At 38.3% G+C, this 18,258-nt stretch overlaps 1 protein-coding gene across 2 annotated transcripts; it reads left to right on the forward strand.

The window, feature by feature from the left end:
- The first annotated feature begins 1,356 nt into the window (after positions 1-1,356).
- METTL6 (methyltransferase like 6) lies at positions 1,357-12,547 on the forward strand. 2 transcript variants are annotated; one of them, XM_009879588.1, is made up of 8 exons: positions 1,357-1,812; positions 2,474-2,608; positions 3,853-4,023; positions 5,566-5,707; positions 8,376-8,767; positions 11,378-11,383; positions 11,942-11,950; positions 12,535-12,547. In XM_009879588.1, the coding sequence occupies exons 1-5, from the start codon at positions 1,531-1,533 to the stop codon at positions 8,522-8,524; spliced, it is 879 nt and encodes a 292-aa protein (XP_009877890.1). In that variant the 5' UTR covers positions 1,357-1,530; the 3' UTR covers positions 8,525-8,767; positions 11,378-11,383; positions 11,942-11,950; positions 12,535-12,547. The 2 variants fall into 2 exon arrangements, with proteins under 2 accessions (XP_009877890.1, XP_009877891.1); XM_009879589.1 differs by lacking the exons at positions 2,474-2,608; positions 11,378-11,383; positions 11,942-11,950; positions 12,535-12,547 and having other exon boundaries at positions 1,447-1,812; positions 8,376-8,765.
- Positions 12,548-18,258: the final 5,711 nt, after the last annotated feature.

Below are 18,258 nucleotides of genomic sequence, written 5' to 3' on the forward strand. Positions count from 1 at the left end.
GACGGCCGCGGCCCCTCCGAGGGGGCAGCTGTTGGCGGGAACCCGCTTTCCCGGGGGGGGGAGGGGGTGTTTCCTCAGAGGTATTACCTGTTTGCGGTCTTAAGGCTGGATTAAACACCTTTTAAAGGCTCTTTAGCCTAAACACAGGTTGATAGTAAACCATGTTTATCATCGTGCTCGCTTCCCGCCACGGGCGTTTTTCTGAGCGCAAATGGGTCAGTGAAAAAACTAGCTTGGATTTTTTTATTCCCCCCAGCTTGTCCTATGAAGAAATATAAACGTTGATCTTTCTGTAGTGTGCCTGGCACATAGTAGAAATTGTGGTGATGAATCTGTTTGTTGAGGGTATACTCTTCTTGAGACTTTCTTTCAAGCAAAACTCTTCTCTGTAACGTTTTCTGTTGTTTTTGGAGGAAAAAGAAAGCATTGTCTGTCTCCTGTGAAGCTGGACAAAAGTTTGTCAGTTCTTTATTTCATTTGCACACGATTGTATTTTACGTTTGCATTTGTATTGTGTAAGAGAAAATATGTAAGTGAAGTACTACTCCTTTTTTTTTTTTTTTTTGCTGTAGGTTGGGTATTGTTGGGTTTTTCTCATTTCCATTTTGGTAAAAATGATGCCAGTGCCTGATTCTGGGCACTGACATACAGGAGTGGCATGTTTCGGCTGCCTGGGAGTTACTGGGCCACACAGGCTTTAATTCGCACGTGCCATCATCCAGGATCTGGGTGTTCGTGGCAAGGCAGGGGCCAGAACTAGTTTAACATCAGAGAAAAGATTCGGATCCCTTCCCAGCCTACGCAGAACCCTTTTCATTGCTCCATTTTTGTTAACTTCTGAAAATAAAACCACTGGTGATGGTTAAAACCGGCATGGATGCTCAGGAGGAGGCAGTGGAAGGAATGCTGATACAGGCTGGCTATGGGCATTTTGGCCACAGTACTGGTTTTGGTCTGTTGTTTGAGTGATGTATTATAAATGCTGATATTTTCACCAGTGTTTTCTCACAGGGGTGAGAGTAGGAGGGAGAAATGCTTACGTGAATACAGTTTGTTTCATCAGCTTTATGGGACTTTTAAATGTCACCTGTTTTTCAGTTATGATTTTTCTGAGGCTTTCTAACTAGGGTTAACAAGAAACCAAGCCCTTGCTTTCCTTTTAAAGTCAGTTTTAGTGAAAATAAGCTTAGAGCTGCACCATCTTTCTCTTTTTAGGTAGCTTTCTAGGATGCAGAGGGAAGACTAGCAGGCTCTGTTACGTATCTTCTTTGACATCAGTTTGATGTCATATGCAGTTGTTAGTTTGGGTGGAGGATTTCTGAAATTAAGAGAAATCTGGTAGCTTTGCAGTCCGTCAGGTAGGACAGATCACCATAAAATCATAATAAGCACATGCTGTAACTCTTTCTCATTTTTTCTTCTGCTTCTAGATCCTAGGTTATTTTACCTAAGTTAAGTGATGGAAACATAACACTAAAGAAAAAAAAATCACCTTTGTGTCTTTGGCATTCATATTTGTGTGAATCTAGGATGTTCCAAGAAAACACATCAGCCAATTGCTTAAGTATAATAACAACATCTACTGAAGATGGTGCTTTCGAAAAAAAAGGCCATAGTGCAAGAATCCTTAGCGCAGAAGAGGCTGAGAGACTGACAAAAGATCGGGTTTTGGTGTCTGAGTTCAAACAACTAAAACTGGAGAAAGAGGCACAGAAGAACTGGGATCTATTTTACAAAAGAAACAGCACCAACTTCTTCAAAGACAGACATTGGACAACCAGAGAATTTCAAGAGTTAAAAGCATGTCGGGAGGTGAGATCTATGTACTTTCTCTGTAAAAGATGGGATTGATTGTTTCTAAATGATTTAATAATATTTCTAACAAAGCCACTAGGCTAAGAGCTGTCACATGCTAAATTTGCCGTGCCCTGTGTAGTCTCCCTTAATATCAGAGCCAGACGTATCAGTTTGGTTTCAGTTTATAATTGACCCATACTGGATACTGAGAATGAAATCTGGAATATTTGTTTTGTGTCCTACATAAACAACTTGTCTCTCTGTGACGTGTTGTTTTCAGATGCAAGTTGCTGCACTTCAGAACACTACTTTAATGAAAAGCATCCAGAAATACAGGCTAATTGCAAAATATCGTTAAGCGGAATAGCCAGATGCATCTGTTGTTCATTATAGCTGAATGAAAGACAAGACAGAAACAGTATAACAATCTGTTGATTACTTAAGGAGTAGATGACTGAAGAAATATTAACATGTTCTAAAAAGATCTGTAATTTTGCAGAAATCAAGATTTCTGTTTTGTAGTGTTAGATTATCCAACTCATACCTACTTCAGTTTTTGAATCAATGGTTATTAAAATTGATTATAGCTTTAAAAATGCTGTTTGAACAGTGTCTCTGCTCATATCATGAGGAAAACAAAAATGATGTGCTTTATCTTGGATTTCTTCCTCCCCAGTTTGCAGATCAGAAACTGACCATTCTGGAAGCAGGCTGTGGGGTTGGGAACTGCTTGTTTCCACTCTTAGAAGAAGATCTGAATATTTTTGCATATGCCTGTGATTTCTCTCCTAGAGCTGTTGAGTATGTGAAGGTTGGTGTGATATTTGGAACTTCTTTTAGAGTGTCTTTAGAAACTTCTGAAATTACAGATGACTGGAATGACAGACTTCTCTTGCCTTCCTTTTTGTAGGAAGGGTAGAATAGCTTTTGCAAAAAAATGGAGACTGACCCGTATCAGTGAAGCTCCTATGCAAGAAGCCAAACCACTGCTCGAGACCTAGTTTTTTCAGCGTCAAATTGTAGCATTATGGTAATATGTGTATATTGCTTTACTTGAATGGTTTGTGAAGACTCTTTAGAGTGCTACTGTGTCTCTGCTGACTGTGCAGTACAAGCAAAATTTGTTTGGAATGGAAGCTTGCCCTTGATATTTGTGAGGCAGATGGTGTCCTGAGGAGAATCTTGAAAACATGGCCATGAAAGTTATTGTTAAGGAAATTTGTAGCCTGATTACAAATAGCTGTGTTTGTACTTATTCATAGGTAAGTGGTAGTGCAGTCCAAAGTTAAGTCTTCCAGTAAGGCTGGTGGGGGCTTTGGGCTTTAGAAGTGTCCTTGTTTATTAAGTTATTAATCACAGGTAAATTTCTACATAGCAGTTATTTGAAAGCATTCTCTTGTGGGACGTTTGTGACTGAGAACCACAAGACACATACTGTGTGTATCTCATGGGAAAGATGGGAAGAAATACATGTGGCAAACAGGAGAGGACAGCAGCTCCCTGGGATGCCACAGCTGCCCTGCAAGATGAGGTTGGGCTGTGTACCCTGGGTTTTGGATGACTTAGTGGTGTCTGCCTCGACAACTCTTGCCGAGCGTCTTTCTTGCCAAGACCAGGTTTCCTTTTACCCAGCAAAACTGTGGGCAAAACAGCCCGGCTGCAGGTTATGTGATATGAACCCAAGCTGTTTACAGTCTACTTGTAGCTCAAGAGCTGTACTTTGATCACTTGATAATACAGAATTTATTTTAATAATATTTCTGTATTTTTAAAGAGTAGAAGCAGCGGTAAAGCAGAAATGGTATGTTTTCTGATCTGTCTTAACACACATTCCTTCTCAAATTCCTGAGAACAGACTAGTCTAGTAATTGTAGTTTCACTGTTGTAGTATGCAGCAAAGAATTTCTGATTGCATTAGTCACGGGTTGGAAGTTAATATTCTTTGCCACCATGTTTTGTGTCGCTCTACTGATTACTTTCACAAGTTTTTTGCTTTTTTTGCAATAACAAATGCAGCTAATTTTCAGTGAAAGCATGCTCTTTTCATTTCCCTAGAAAAATGCCTTATACAGTACTGAAAGATGTAAAGTGTTCCAGTGTGATCTTACCAAAGATGATCTTCTAGAAAATATACCAGCAGATTCTGTGGATGTTGTCACACTTATATTTGTGCTTTCTGCCATTCATCCTGACAAAATGCATTTTGTCTTGAAGAACATTTACAAGGTAAAACCGGCCGATTTTATAGCCTTTAAAGCACTTTCCTGCTTTTGAGCTTGAAAGTACAATTTTTTTTTTTCTGAGAAAATAACCCCTCTTGTAATGGTGATCTTTAATTCTGCGTTGCATGGGTGTATTTAGTTAGCTCACCTAGTATATGGGACTGAAATATGTTTTACAGTGGTTTTTTTACTCTCTTAGTATTGTGAGGTTGTTTGGATTCTGGCCTAATGCATACCATCAACGTAACAAAAAAGGTATTTTGAACCTGTGACTTGGGCTTCTGGGTTGTATGCTACAAATAATATTTATGGATTGCAGAAATGTCTGTGTTAATAAGGTGTGAGTGACAGTGAACCAAAATTGACTTCCAGAAGATACAGTGACTTGCAGTTAGGATGTTATTGTTGTTATTAAACACACTTGATCTGTGGTGATTTAGAAGTGGGGTGTTCAGACATCAACATTAATCTAGAGAGACTCATCTCCCTGGGCTGCCTTTGGTAGTTGATAGGCTAGGATAGGACCATCCAGAGAGTGCTTTAAACAATCTGAATTGTAATTGTTCTGAATTTCCCTGAGGTGTCATATATTGACTGCAGAGGGAAGTAACGTATTTTTTATTTATGTGTATGTGTGTATTTGGGGTTTTATATTGTCAGATATCCTGTTTGGTTTATCATCAGTAGTTTGAAAAGGGAATGTTAGATTTTTGGTATATCTCCAGATGTTTTTCAAAGTCAGGGCTGATTCTTAGCTCACGCACGTGAAAAGGTAATTATTGTTTTCTCTGTGGAGATGCCTGGCTCATTTAACTTGCTTTTAGGTTTCTGCACGAATTTGCAAGTGGCAAGTACTCCTTTTTTCCTCTAACAGATACAGCTGGTATTGATGAGGTAGGAAAGTTGGATGCATCAAATGTCTAAAGTCAGCATGACTAATGACCATGTATTTCTAAATTTTAAACTCTTTATTGCTTGATTTCTTTACCAAAGAGCAATTAAAAAAAAAAAAAAAACAACACCAAACCAAACCTGCAACCTGTTTTCCTGAAATTGTTCCTTTTTAATTTCTTATTATATTGTAATATTTTTTCTTTCTCACATGAAAAAAGAAATGTCATGGTAGTCTAAATTGTATTGTTAATCATTAATCAAAATCAGGTGCTAGACTGTATACTACCCAACAAAGAAACTGCCATGTTAGGACTTAATTTTCATTGTTAAACTGTATATTTTCTTCTTTGTTCTGTATTTGAATTGTTGCAAAAAGCTTATTTAGCTGACCAACACCCAAACAGGTATCTTAAAACTTTTGGTAGTTTTCATGTTCGTGGGGAAGCATTTTTAAGAGCGGACAATCCAGTTGTATATACAACTTTTTTGTTGAACAGGGAATGAATTCTATATGTATGTATATCACTTCTGTATTGAATGTGTTAGGATACCTTGTCTTAGTTATGTGTGTATGAGTCTGTACGTGTATACAAATAAATATATATGGCTAAATCCATCTACCTTATTGAAGCATATATGTATTATGTGACAGGTATTAAAACCCGGCAAGTGTGTCTTGTTTAGAGACTATGGACTGTATGATCATGCAATGCTCAGGTTTAAATCTGGCAGCAAACTTGGAGAAAACTTTTATGTTAGACAAGATGGGACAAGATCGTATTTTTTTACTGAAGGTAAGACATACTGTAGAGTGTTTTCTTTTCTGTGAATCTTTTGTTTAAACTTGCTTCAGGGAATTGCCAGCATGCCCATTGTTTTACACATGAACTGTTAAATCGCTGTGTACTTCATTTGCCACCCTTTTTGGGAGGAAGAGGGTATTTAGACTAGCAGGACTTTTTGGAGCACTTTCTTATTTACAAGCTTCTTGTATGTGCTATAATGTGCCAAGAGCAGCAGTTTCTGAATTTGCTGAATTTCATTCAGGTTTGTTATCTAAGGGAAAAAGACCAATGTTCAATAACAGAATTGATCATCTTCATGAAACAGCTAAGCAGTTATCTTGGCATCGTTCTTTTCACAAAGCTATTCCTGGTGTGCAAGATGAGGTCTACTGAAGAAGTCAATGACTTCTGAAGCAGAACCATGACTACAGTGCTGAGAAGCTTGTCTACAAACCCTGCTGAGATAGCACCAACAAGCCGTGATCACTGTCTTCTGTGTTTTAGTAAAGATGATGCAAAAACCATTTCCGTGTGATACAGTATTTGAACAGTTTTTCATTCAGTGCTCGTAATGCTTTAGGAAGGAAGGTAATTAGTGCAGTTTACTGGTGGACAGTTTGAAGCACAGAGATGTGAAGGAATTTGCTTAGACTCTCACAATGACTTGGGATTGTAGCTCGTCCTCTAACTCCCAATTCCTCATGCTAAACTTTAGTGAGCTGTTACTTCCCCCTATCAAGCATAGGGCATTGTGTAATAACAGTTGTGTGTTTATTTCTGTTGGGCTCTTTGTTCTTATTCTAAGGCAAAATACAGCCACTGAAGAGACTGATTTGGAGCCAAGTAGATGTTATTCATATTTTATGACATAATGTATTGCCTAATTGCTTCTGATATATAAAAACTATTAATCTTGTCTGAACTCTCTCTATCCTTTATAGGACAACAATGAAATCTAAGATAATGCGGGCTGTGCTATGGCTTCCTGGAAGCATTTCTAAAGCTGTTATTTATTAAGTGATTTTTAGTTCTGTTTAAACAATTAGCCCCTACAAAGAGAATGGATGCTAAAGGAAACAAATAAGAGACTGACCTAGCTGTGGAATTTTAAACCCCATTTTTCTTGCTTGTTAGAATTGTTTCTGAATGAGAAATTCCTTGCTAGTATGCATGTTTGCTTTGGGGGAAGAACTAAGATAGGTAGGAGGAAGAGGAACGAAGGAAAAAAGAAAATTTATCTTAATATTGCTCGTGTTAGCAATTGTTTTGCCTTGGAGTGGTCTGTGACTGTCTCATGGACCACCTCTGCTCCCATTCTTGATCATTATGATATCATTCATCTCACTGATTTTGATATAAATATTGTTTAATGCCTGAGAATTCTTTTGTTACTAGAAACGTGCCTCCCATCATTTCTGCACAGTTTGCAGCCTGTACTATTTTTCATTTGTTTAACACTACACTGGTACACCAAGTAATTGCTGCATGGGATGATTTGAATGATGCTTATTTATAATATATCTAGCCTCAGATAACAACACTGAGCTTCTTCCATGGAAAAAAATATTAATTTATCCACTGTTTGAAATAATACTAAATTTGTGGAGCAATGCATGGTTGTAATTTTCTGTTATTATAAAATATGTAGAACTTCCTCACACCGAGATTTCAGTAGCTCCACAGTTAAGTGCTGTTTATTTATATTACAATGACGGGGGTCCCCCATTTTACATGAACACACCATGTTTACAACCAGTGCATGTGGCTTCATGATGGGCTTCGGTTGATATAAGCCTGCATTACCACCAAAGTGGGTGGTCTCATTTTTCTTCCTCCATCCCACCTCTTTTAGTGCTGGGGTTCCTGTACCCACATGATCAGCCGTTCCATCAAGCTGATCCCTCTGAGCATTGAGAAAAGGGCATGTCTCTGCTTTCTGTCAAGTACCATGAGTTTAGAATGGCTTAAATTTATTGTGAAATTACCATGTGAGTAAATGAAACAAAGTGCAGGAAAGGAAAAGTGGGAATTTTAATGAACGTGACAAGTCAATAGCATGAGCACCCTTCTCTGCTGCATAGATCACCCTGTTTATGAGGTAATTCTGCCTTGGTATGCTTTGAGTAAGATTATTTTGTTTATGGAAAATACTTTCAGTTTGACTTCGTGAAGGCTTGGTACCACCATATCCACTTTGCCATTTTGTCCATTTTTCTGTTGAGCAATGGCATGTGAATGTCTGGTAACATAGGGTGGTATTCTTCCACAAGCAGAGGTGCTTCTACAAGGCTGGATTACCTTTGAAATACTTGAAATAAGTGATATATTCAGCCAGCGAATGTCAGTTGCACAAAGTGAAAGTGCACTGGTGTCAGTCACAAGGAGAATGACAAGGCTCAATAAAAATAAGAGATGTGGCAAGTTTTGGAAACTAAACTGAGTAACTAGCTTAAGCCCCAGTTTTGCAAGCTCTTTTGCTTAGGTTGATGTTTCCAGAGGAGATTTGTATTGATTTTTATTCAGCAGTCCGCCTGCATAGAACAGCTTGAAATCTGAAGGCCTGTGCGATTTTCATGCTGTAACACATAAGAGCATATGCTTATATAAATGCTGACTAGTGTTTTAAAAATAGCTTAAACATAATATTTAATCTTATTTTTTCTAAATTCTTTTCCAGAGTTCTTGTCTCAGCTTTTCAAGGCTGAGGGATATGAGCAAGTGGTCAATGAATATGTGCAGCGAGAAACTGTGAATAGAAAAGAAGACTTACGTGTTCCAAGAGTTTTTCTTCAAAGCAAATTTCAAAAGCCTTTCAGTAAGACATAAGTTCTTGCTGATTAGCAACAGCATTACTTGTTTGAAATGGAAGCTAGCACGTAGTTTTTCCTTCTATGTATCTTTCTGGTAAACCAGAAATGACTGCATCCAGTACTTCTTGTTGATTTTCAGTGAAATATGAATGCTATTTCTAATTCAAATTTAAGACAGTTTAGTGATGCAGGCAACCTGTTGAATATCTGTATTCCTGCTTCTAAAGTAAATCATGTGCAGCATTGTTGGAGGATCAGGGTAAAGCACACTAAACATAGTTAATTTCAAGCACTAGTTTTCATTAGTTGCTATCATAATTGTTATTTCCAGTTTTATTAAAAACTGTTTTTTAAATAAGTCTCCTGTGTTTCTTATCACTTACATTTTTTGTGGCCTGTTAAAGTTACAGTATTTCAACTGCTTTCAGTACTCCTAGGACTTGTGAGTATAATTTTTCAGATACAGGAATGAAACAGACTCAATGAGTGGTATAATGTAAGCTACTTTGGTATTTTAATAATGGTTGTCTTTTTAATGTGCTCAGCATTTAGGTATGTAAACATGTTTATATTCTAAATAAGATCCTAATTTATCTGATTTCATGCTTGAAGAAAGTAGTTAGAGGATCAGGTTGTCTTTATCCCTCATTAATTTCAGGCGTTCTTTGATGAGGTTTTGCAAGTCAGTTTCCTATTTGGAACTGAAATCAGTCACAAGTACTTTCATTTATATCAAGTGTAGTCAGCTGCTTCTTTCCTTAGCAGAGGAATAATTCTCTTCCAACACTCTCAGGAAAGTTGTTGGTCTTTGCTGTTCCTATTACCAAAAGCCACTGTATTAATGCTACAGCTCATAGCAAGCCACAGACTTGACTGCTTGAAGGAACTTTGTCCTTTCCCTTCAATAGCCCTGGCACTTTGCACTGCAGAACCTCTTCTTTGTTCTTGGATGATATAATCTCAAAAACATGTCTGGATCTTTAACCTGCATTTTGAACAGTTGCTCTGCAGCAGAGGAAGCTCAGAAGTATTCGATGACTTGTGCAATGGGCTGTGCTGATCTTGTGTAATGTACACAAGCTGCAACAAGGGAAATTCCAATGAATAACTAGGATTTTTTTGGTTTTTGTATGTAAGGGGAGGTCAGATGCTGAGACAGGGTCCAGAGAAGTTGTGGAACCTCCATCCTTGGAAATACTTGGAAATGGACTGGGCAAGACCTTGAGCAACCTGTGGCTTTATTTGAGGGTGGCCCTATTCTGAGTAGGAATTTCATTGCTTGCAGTATATATTAGTAAGTGATTGATTGACTCAGGCTGTCATTCCACTGGGCTTGTGTGTTGCTTGATGACCCAGTCATATACATCTGATGTGGACCAGAGGTGAGTATTTGCCTCTGTTTATGACAAACTAGCCATAAGATGTGATTATGGTTTTTTTTTTTTCAGCACTTTTGACATTGGCTGTGTGTGCACGGAGGGAAAGAAGTAATAACTTTTCCAGCATAAAGCCTAATGTTACAAAGTTAACCAGTCAGAATTTTTTGAGCAAATTGGAGCTGCCAGAGGTCTTATTTAGTTGATACGTTTATAAATAAATTTGCAGCACATCATTGCTTTGTGTCAGGGTACCACAGCTTTTTTTGGTCTGATACCATGAGCACCAAAGCTGGATTTATTGTGTCATCAAACATTGGCCTCAGAGGAAAAAGAGATTAAACCACACAATTCTCCTCTGAGGAGGGTTATTACATGACATCTCCTTTTTTTGTGGAGGATATCATCCTGGGGATTTATACATTGCTGACCCCTGCTGCGCAACCCATTAGCACTTTCTGCCATAGTAGTGATAAATATCTAGTAACATTTATAGTAAATGAAAAAATATGTTAAAAAGGGTATAACAGTGATAGCGTTATAATCTGCACAGTCATCATTTTGTGGCTTCCCTCAGCAAATGTTCATCTTTAGTACAGCAGTTCAGCGATGACTGTGTGTAGTCTGAGCTCTGTTGATTTTTAGTGGGGTTTGAACCCTGTAACACCAAGTGCCTTACAAGACTGAATGTTAGCTCCTTTCAGAGTATACAGCACATAAATGAGACTGAAGGATTGCCTTGCGTGGCTCTTTGTCACTTTGGCATGTGATTGTCACATGCATAGGCAAAGGCAAGTGCACTGAAGTGGGCATCCCAGAAAGGAAATGAAATGTAGGCAAGTATTAAAAATATTAATCAGAAGGTTTGAGTCAACCCAACAGACTTAGCTGCAGGCAGCCATTGACTTCTTTTTTACACTGAACTAGCTATTGCCTGAACAGTAATACACCTTTTTGTGGCTTGAGGTTTCTGCTTGAGGAGCTACTGTCTCTTTGTGTAGCAACACATTAAATGGAGAGTAGTAGTTCTAATTTTTTTGTTTCTCATTCGGTCTCATTTCCAGTCAGACCTGGAAAATAAAGTACCATGCATTAGTGCCCCTGCCAGAAAGACCTTCAGCTATAGTTGTCATAAAGCAGAGATTACTTTGAGATGAATGGTCAGAAAGCTTTATTTGGCCTTTCTGCCTTTGCTTCTGTGAACTCTAAATCATTGCAAGTTTTTGTGACTGTGGTAGAGTTTGAGGAAGTTGAGTCAACTTTAAGAACCCCTGGCCTCATCATGAGAGAGGCAATAACTGATGGGATGCATGTGGCTGTTATAGTGCTGAGTAAAGTGGATATACTTCCCCCCCCCAAAAACCCCCCCCCCCCCCCAACCTTTCAGCCTTTCCAAGCTCATGTAAGCTCACCAGAGGCAGCATGTGCCAAGGATACTTGTACCTAGTTTCCTTACTTGAAGAACTGTCCTTAGGGAGATGTGGTAACCAGAGTAAATAGTGTCAAAAAGACTTGGAGAAAATATACATGCACTGAATCGTGCTCACATTGCAGAAATAAGCTACTATGCCATGATTGTAATAAGTGTCTTGATTGTTCTTGATTTAAGTTGTCTTCAGTCGATGGGGGCTGCTGAGACTGACTCAATTGTCTGTAGAAAACCTTCCTTTTGTTTCCCTTACTCTGGGCTAGCTGCTGTATCTGGCAAGCATCACTAGTAAGTTACGTCATGCCATCACCTTGTTCTGAGCAATATTTAGAATAGAAGCAAATTATTATTGAATTAGTAGGACTAAGAAAACCCAATTTATATATATGTATATTTTTAATGGTTTGGTGCACTATGATTACCTTTTCTGATGTTTAATATAGTACTAATGCTGGTTAAAGCTTTTCCTGTGATTAGGGAATCCTAAATGTCACTTTCTAGTGTGAGATTCTCTGATGTGTCCTACTGGAATTAGACAGCTCATATTAAGGGATCATGTTAATGGGGCAGTGCATCAGTGAGGATATTAGTAAGGTCTGTTTGTAGGCTATTTTCATAAAATTTACAGAAATACCATGTTTCTGAGTCTTTTGACATTTCGTGTCCTTTATTGTTCTGTCACATTTGGTTTATATTGTCCAATGTGTTGACAACAGGCTAAGACTAGACAGAAATCCACACATGTATTTTGCATATACTGTATGCATGTGTAAGCTTTCTTTCCGTAGGAATATGTGCTACTGAGAAAAATCCATTTGAATTTTGAAGTATGATATCACAGCAGGTTTTGTGTCGTTCATTGGATAGCTAAAAGGCTATTTCTGTGCATATTTCAGGTATCTGAAGGTTCCTTGGGTTCCAAAGGCATAATATTTAAGCACCTAATACAACACTATTCCCATGGTTGATTGTGCATCATTTCTATGAAACAAAGTGCTATAAAAGTGGGACCTGAAATTCTAGCATTTATAAGCATCAACAGCCAACTGTAAAACATACGGTCTTTGTCTCATAGGAGGAAACTTGTATATAAAATCTGAAAGGTCATTTACAGGCTTAACTGATGTTCTTTTTTTTTTTTTTCTTGATTTGTTGTATAGTTTATGCATCTGAATATATTGTAAGATACAAATTACCAGTTAGGAGGTATTTTACTGGAAGTGTTATTTGAAAGATGTATGTATATTTGGAGAGGATATCAAGTGTTGAGCATCAGTATGTGAAGGAAAGAAGGTAAGACTATGTTTAAGCTTCTGGGGGGAAAAAAAGAGTTTGCTGAGTTTCACAGGCCAGGGATGACATGCAATTAAATGAGTTGTTCATGTAAAATGTGAAATTTTGGGAATGAAAGCCTGTAGCTTCCAAAACTAGACTAATGTTACCAGGCAGGCAGAAGGGTGACATCTAAGTGTGTTATATTAGTAATGCATGCAAGATGATCTGGGAAGCAGAATTTTATATTGGAAAGATAGTATGAAGATACAGTTAATGAAAATAGGTAAGTCTTTGTTTATGGATTTTTACCTCCCATAGTGTAGCTATGATGAATTTTTCACTAGTTATGCTTGCTATTATTAGGAAAGATTGTGAGCCATTTTAAACATTCGGAGCAAACATTTACTAGCTATACATTCTGCAAAAACATCTGGCCCTTGGGTGCAGTAGGTTCAGGATATGAGTATGTGTGCACTCTGTATTTGTAATGTGAGTTCATTTATTAGAACAAAGGCAGATGGTGAGCCTGTACTGTGGGGAGGCTCACAGAGGCATTGCTTGCAAAGATAAAAGCTATTAGCCAGGTAAGATGTTCCATTAGAGAATGTTTTTCACTCCTACTTCCCAGGCTGATGTGCACCATTCATTGTGTTTGCAGTGGTGAGAAAATACTGCTGCTGTGAAATTGGGGAAGACAAGGGCACAAGGAAAAGAGTGTGTGATTTGTTTGGTTTGGTTTTGGTTTTTTTTTTTTTTTTTTTTTTTTTTTTCCAAATGACTAATGATTTGGTGTACCTCTACTTAAATGATTGTGGATTGGGAACATGTACCCCCATTTTCCAGGAAATCTTACATCTCATCCTTGGAAAACTGAGTTGCTTTTAAAGGTCTTTGCCAAAGATATTGGTGTAACCAATGCATGCTTGTAGAATATGTGAAGTGAGAGATGTGGAAAGGCAGCTGTCTGACTGAAAACATAAATCCAGGGGGTTTTTTTCTCCCTTGACTTGTAAGAAGCTTTATACTTCACTGTCACTTCAGTGTTTTTTCAGAATTCCCTCTCTGGGGTGTCTGTGCTGTCTTATCCTTGTTTAAGCTGGATGTGCCCTATCAACTCCAGCTCAGGTTTCCAATGCCTGTAGTATCCAGGGAATAATTGAGGGTAGTTGTAGGGAAGAGTCGGAGAGTAGACAAGTCACAGCCTGCCTACTGTCTAGGCTCTACTCAGTATTTTTCTGCAGTCAACTTCTCTGGACCCTTGGATTTCTACTTGAATATCTTTATGCATATGGGATTGTTGTGCATCTGAAATCTAAGGATTTTGATGTGCTTTTTTTTTGTTGGCTTTTTTTCCCAATTTTGGCTTCAAGCTTTTGTGTGAAATATGACATGTAATTGGAATTTTTATCATGTAATAGAAGCCTTTTTCTTTTAAATGTAACAGATCTGTTGCTGTGACTCCAGAGTATTCAAAAGCAGGATGGAATGGGATGGGGGGTAGGAAAGGAGAGTTGTTTTCTGCACAAATATTAGTAACGCAAATTTCGTAGGAACATACAAATACGTTGAAGAAACCACAAAAACATTACCACCATTTTTTTCTGAATCACCTTCAGAAAGTTCTGAAACCTGAAATCCCGTACAACTTCTTAGACTTAGCAGTGACCAGCTGGCTGAAGTACCTAAACACACATTTCATATTCTGCATTCGAGGATGCTCTGTAATGTCTTTTAGAACCTGGCCCCAGGGAATATCATGTTTGTCACCTCTTGTCTGGATGAATGTGAATCACTTATTGGAAGTTCTAGACTCTCCACCTGATATAGTAGCGTACCCTCTGCCCCACAGTGTATGCCACCACCGTCAGTCTTTTGTTGGCTTTGGATGAGCTTCCAGTAACAGTTTCAGGCTTTGACTTTGAAAGCAGCTTATAAATTAAGGATTAGCAACTGCCTGTATATTCTTGATCTGTACTCGACTGGGACATGATGGCCAAGAGAAAGCCAGTTAGAAATAAGAATAAAACTGAGAAGAGTGAAGAATCCACTTTGAAGTAAACGGAAACAATCAAGCTGATACACAGCCAGAATGTATTTTAGAAATACTGAAAAATCTTCCTCTTACAAACATACGTTCTTCTATACAAAATATTAGCCTACTCTTTTACTCAAGGGACCTTTTCCAAGCCACTAAATAAAGGCTTTAAAAAAAAAAAGTGCATAGCTGAACCTTAAAGGAAAACACCAAACAGACTCTACAACATGAGCCACATCTGTTTCTTAAAATAGGGCAATGTTGTTCTCAAAAGCCCACGGAAGGCAGGGTAAGCTTGTCAGCTGCTATTGCTACTGAGAGCTTTTACCTTGATTCCATAATGCACAGTTTATACTTCATTCATACAAACTTCTTATGGGGGCTCTTTGTCTGATTTGGTCACCAATAGTAGATCAGTGAGATAGAATGATTTTATAGTTATAACAGATCTTAAGATGTATTGGTACTTCTGTAAATGAAAGGCTTGTTGTGAATGACTGATGAATTGAAAGAGCAGGACTGCTTTGTCAATGCTAGCAGCAGCATGGTTTGTTCATGTGCCAGGCCAGGCTACTGTTTGGCAGGAAATGCAATGTCAGGCAGCATTTTGTACTGTAATAAAAATCCAAAGATTAATATCCTTAAAAAAAAAAAAGGCAGCTTTCAGAAATTTAGAGAGAGGCGTGAGAATGTGCCTGGGATGATCAAAAAGCCTGCAAGTAAAACTGTAGCTGCAGTGGCATTATTTGTTTTTAAATACCAAACAAAAAAAGCTGCACATGGGCAATGCCAGACTTTGCTCCCAGGACGCTCAAGTGGTTTTACAGCACAGGTAGCAGTAGTAAAACTGTCTGTTACTGTGATGGTATATTTTTGTTTCATGTACTCTTGTAGAGAGTTGGAAATATGTTACTGCTGACTACAGTCATAAATATGAGTAAAACATGAGTCATAAATATGAGTAAAGTATGTGAGATTTGCTTTTGTGGCTTGATTTGACATTTCCTGGAACCTTTAACATCGTATATCCTTACTTTAGCTAAGTTTTTACTGCTATTGATTTTTATGGTGAATGTGTTGAATATTACAGGATGTGGAAAGAAATATAAAGTGCTGAAATGGTAGATTGTACAGGACTACAGGAGAGTCTCTGAAACCAGGGTGAATGGAGCCCAAATGTTAAGTTTAAGATATGGCATCTTCCGAAGAGGATTCTTTTGAACAAATCCCTTTAAAAATGTTCACTACATGCTTGCTGTGGCAGTATCTGAGACCCAGGAACGGCACAGCATTGTTATGGGTGCTGTAGATGCAGAGAGTAAGAGGCAATCCCTGTCCTAAAAATTCTAACCATTCAATTATGCAAGAAGGGTAAGAAGAGGAAGAAAGGGCATTGTCCCGTTTGTCACAAGACAGAGATTAATATTTTCCCTACCTCAAACTGAAATTACTGTGAAAATGGGACTGAAGAATTTCTTTCCTATGTCTTGGTTCAGTACCTAAGTAACAAGTCATCTTGCTGCAGAACAGATCCTCTGTTAATGAGAGATACTAGCTCTGATGAAGAAAAACATGGTTCCTGCATGCCTTTTCATTGCAATTTGAAGGACAAGTATACCGTTCCCAACCCTGCTGTTGGTTTCCTGTGTGTTTCTAAGCCTTGCCTCTCACTTTCTGCCTGATAGGGAGGAGAGAATGAGCTTGAAAGGAAAAAAGAGGTACATAGGAAACCAGTGGCTGCTTTCAGTGGGAGTTTTAAGTCTCCCTATCTTTTTCTCCTGCTGCAACCTTCAAGTTTTTCAAAGTCCAGCAGATGAAGAGGTAACCACTATGCGTCCTTGAAAAGGAAATGATTGGGTAAAAGGGCAACACTGGAAAGTATTTTCCCAGATTGGAAATGGACATGGTAAAAGGCTACTGCTTCTTCTATCAAAGTCAATGGGAAAACTTCATCTGACTTCCTTAAGAGCTGTTGCAACTCCTAGATGGCAAAAGGAAACACACTTTAGGATGGGAGATCTAATGCATCCCTCCCCTTGCTGACCCTTGATGTTGGGAAAAGAGGATCTGCTGATACAGTCAATCCTGATCATAAAAGCTGATGAAGTAGGCATTCAAAATCCATGAGATTGAGGGGTGGGGAGAGAAGAAGATGTAAAGTGTCTTGATGAGGTATGTAAAGTAAATATTTTTGGTTTAAGCAGAAGTGTTTTGGTTGCAATTGCATGGTGCCAGGACCAGACACTATAATAAAAATGTTATGTTACATGAAGTGGCCGTGCTGCTCTTTGCCTGATCTCTCCTGTCTTTTGCTGCCTTTCGTGTCATCTCTCCTGTCTTTCCAGTTTGTTCCTGGTCAGAACACAGCAAATCCAACCATCAGGGAGTCTGTAGGAAGGTTGAAGAGTTGGTGATCCCTGTGTTTGGCAGCCTCCTGGATTTATAGCATAAATCCCTTTATATTTGATAATTTTAGTGCAACCTTTCCTTCCGCTGCTGTTTGAACCCTGGATGCAGAAGAAACATAGGTTTTGAAAAAGAAACTGACCTTAAAAAGGAAGGAAGTTTGTCTGTCAGTGTTGGTTAGCAAAGTCTGTGGCTGACGTGATGTCTATTTCTTGAGTAAGGGTAATATTAGACATTGTTTGCAATGCAGTGAAAAAGGAAGGAATAGCTTCTGTTGCTGTCAGCTGTACTGTAAAATGACTTTCTTCTCTCTTGACTGTTTCTACTTTGTCAAGCTCTTATCTGGCCTGGTTGGAGGCTTAGTCTCGTGTTTTATGCCTAAATGTGGAGCTTTTACCGTGAAGTTACTTATTTGTGCAAAAGTTGGAATTTTTTTTTTCTCTACCCTGATGCATAGGTACAGTTTGACTAAAAAGGGTGAAGAAAGGGTGTTTGGGATTTCATGCACAAGATGGCACTAGCCACTAACCAGTGCTACCTTCCTTTTAACCCTAGCACTGAATTGTCTAAATCTTTTAACACAGTGGTAGGAAGACCTGGTAATGATTAACTATAGACAAGACAGCTAGAGTCTTTTCTTATATGCAGTTAATTCGTCTTTTTGTCTAATTAAATAGCTCTTGGATCTTGAAGAAGAAAACGATTTTTTAAAAGAAAATATAGTTGAATCTCAGAGATACTTATTTGGAGGGAATGTTCTTAGCCCAATGTGAGGGAGAGTAAGGTGAAATATTATTCTTGTCAATGGCAGCAGGGATCCTAATTGCCTTTAGCCATGAGGCAATAATTTGTTGCATTGACAACTTGCAGTTTCTGTTTAATTTGTCCCACTGAACTGTTACCTTAGAAACTACAGTGACTTAAGATACAGATTTCAAAGTGCAGTACCTTAATACAATATTTTTTTTAACTCCTTCAATATGTTAGACAAATTTCTGTTTGTATGAACTGCTTCTGTTTTCTTCCCACTTCTTTTGGTTTGTAGATGAGCTGCTCTGCAATTGAGCAGCCGTTCAAGCAGAGCTGCATAAGATGCACATGACCAGAGAGGCTGTGTCGTTAATTACTGTGTGAGCTTGACTGTAGTTTAGTTTGCCATTTTACAGTTTCTCCTACTCTAGTAATCCCCATTTTGTCTCCAGCAAGCCCTCCTTCTTTCAAGGGAAAGA

The sequence above is a fragment of the Charadrius vociferus genome, unplaced genomic scaffold (genome assembly GCF_000708025.1).
Source record: "Charadrius vociferus isolate BGI_N301 unplaced genomic scaffold, ASM70802v2 scaffold722, whole genome shotgun sequence".
Lineage (NCBI taxonomy): Eukaryota > Metazoa > Chordata > Aves > Charadriiformes > Charadriidae > Charadrius > Charadrius vociferus.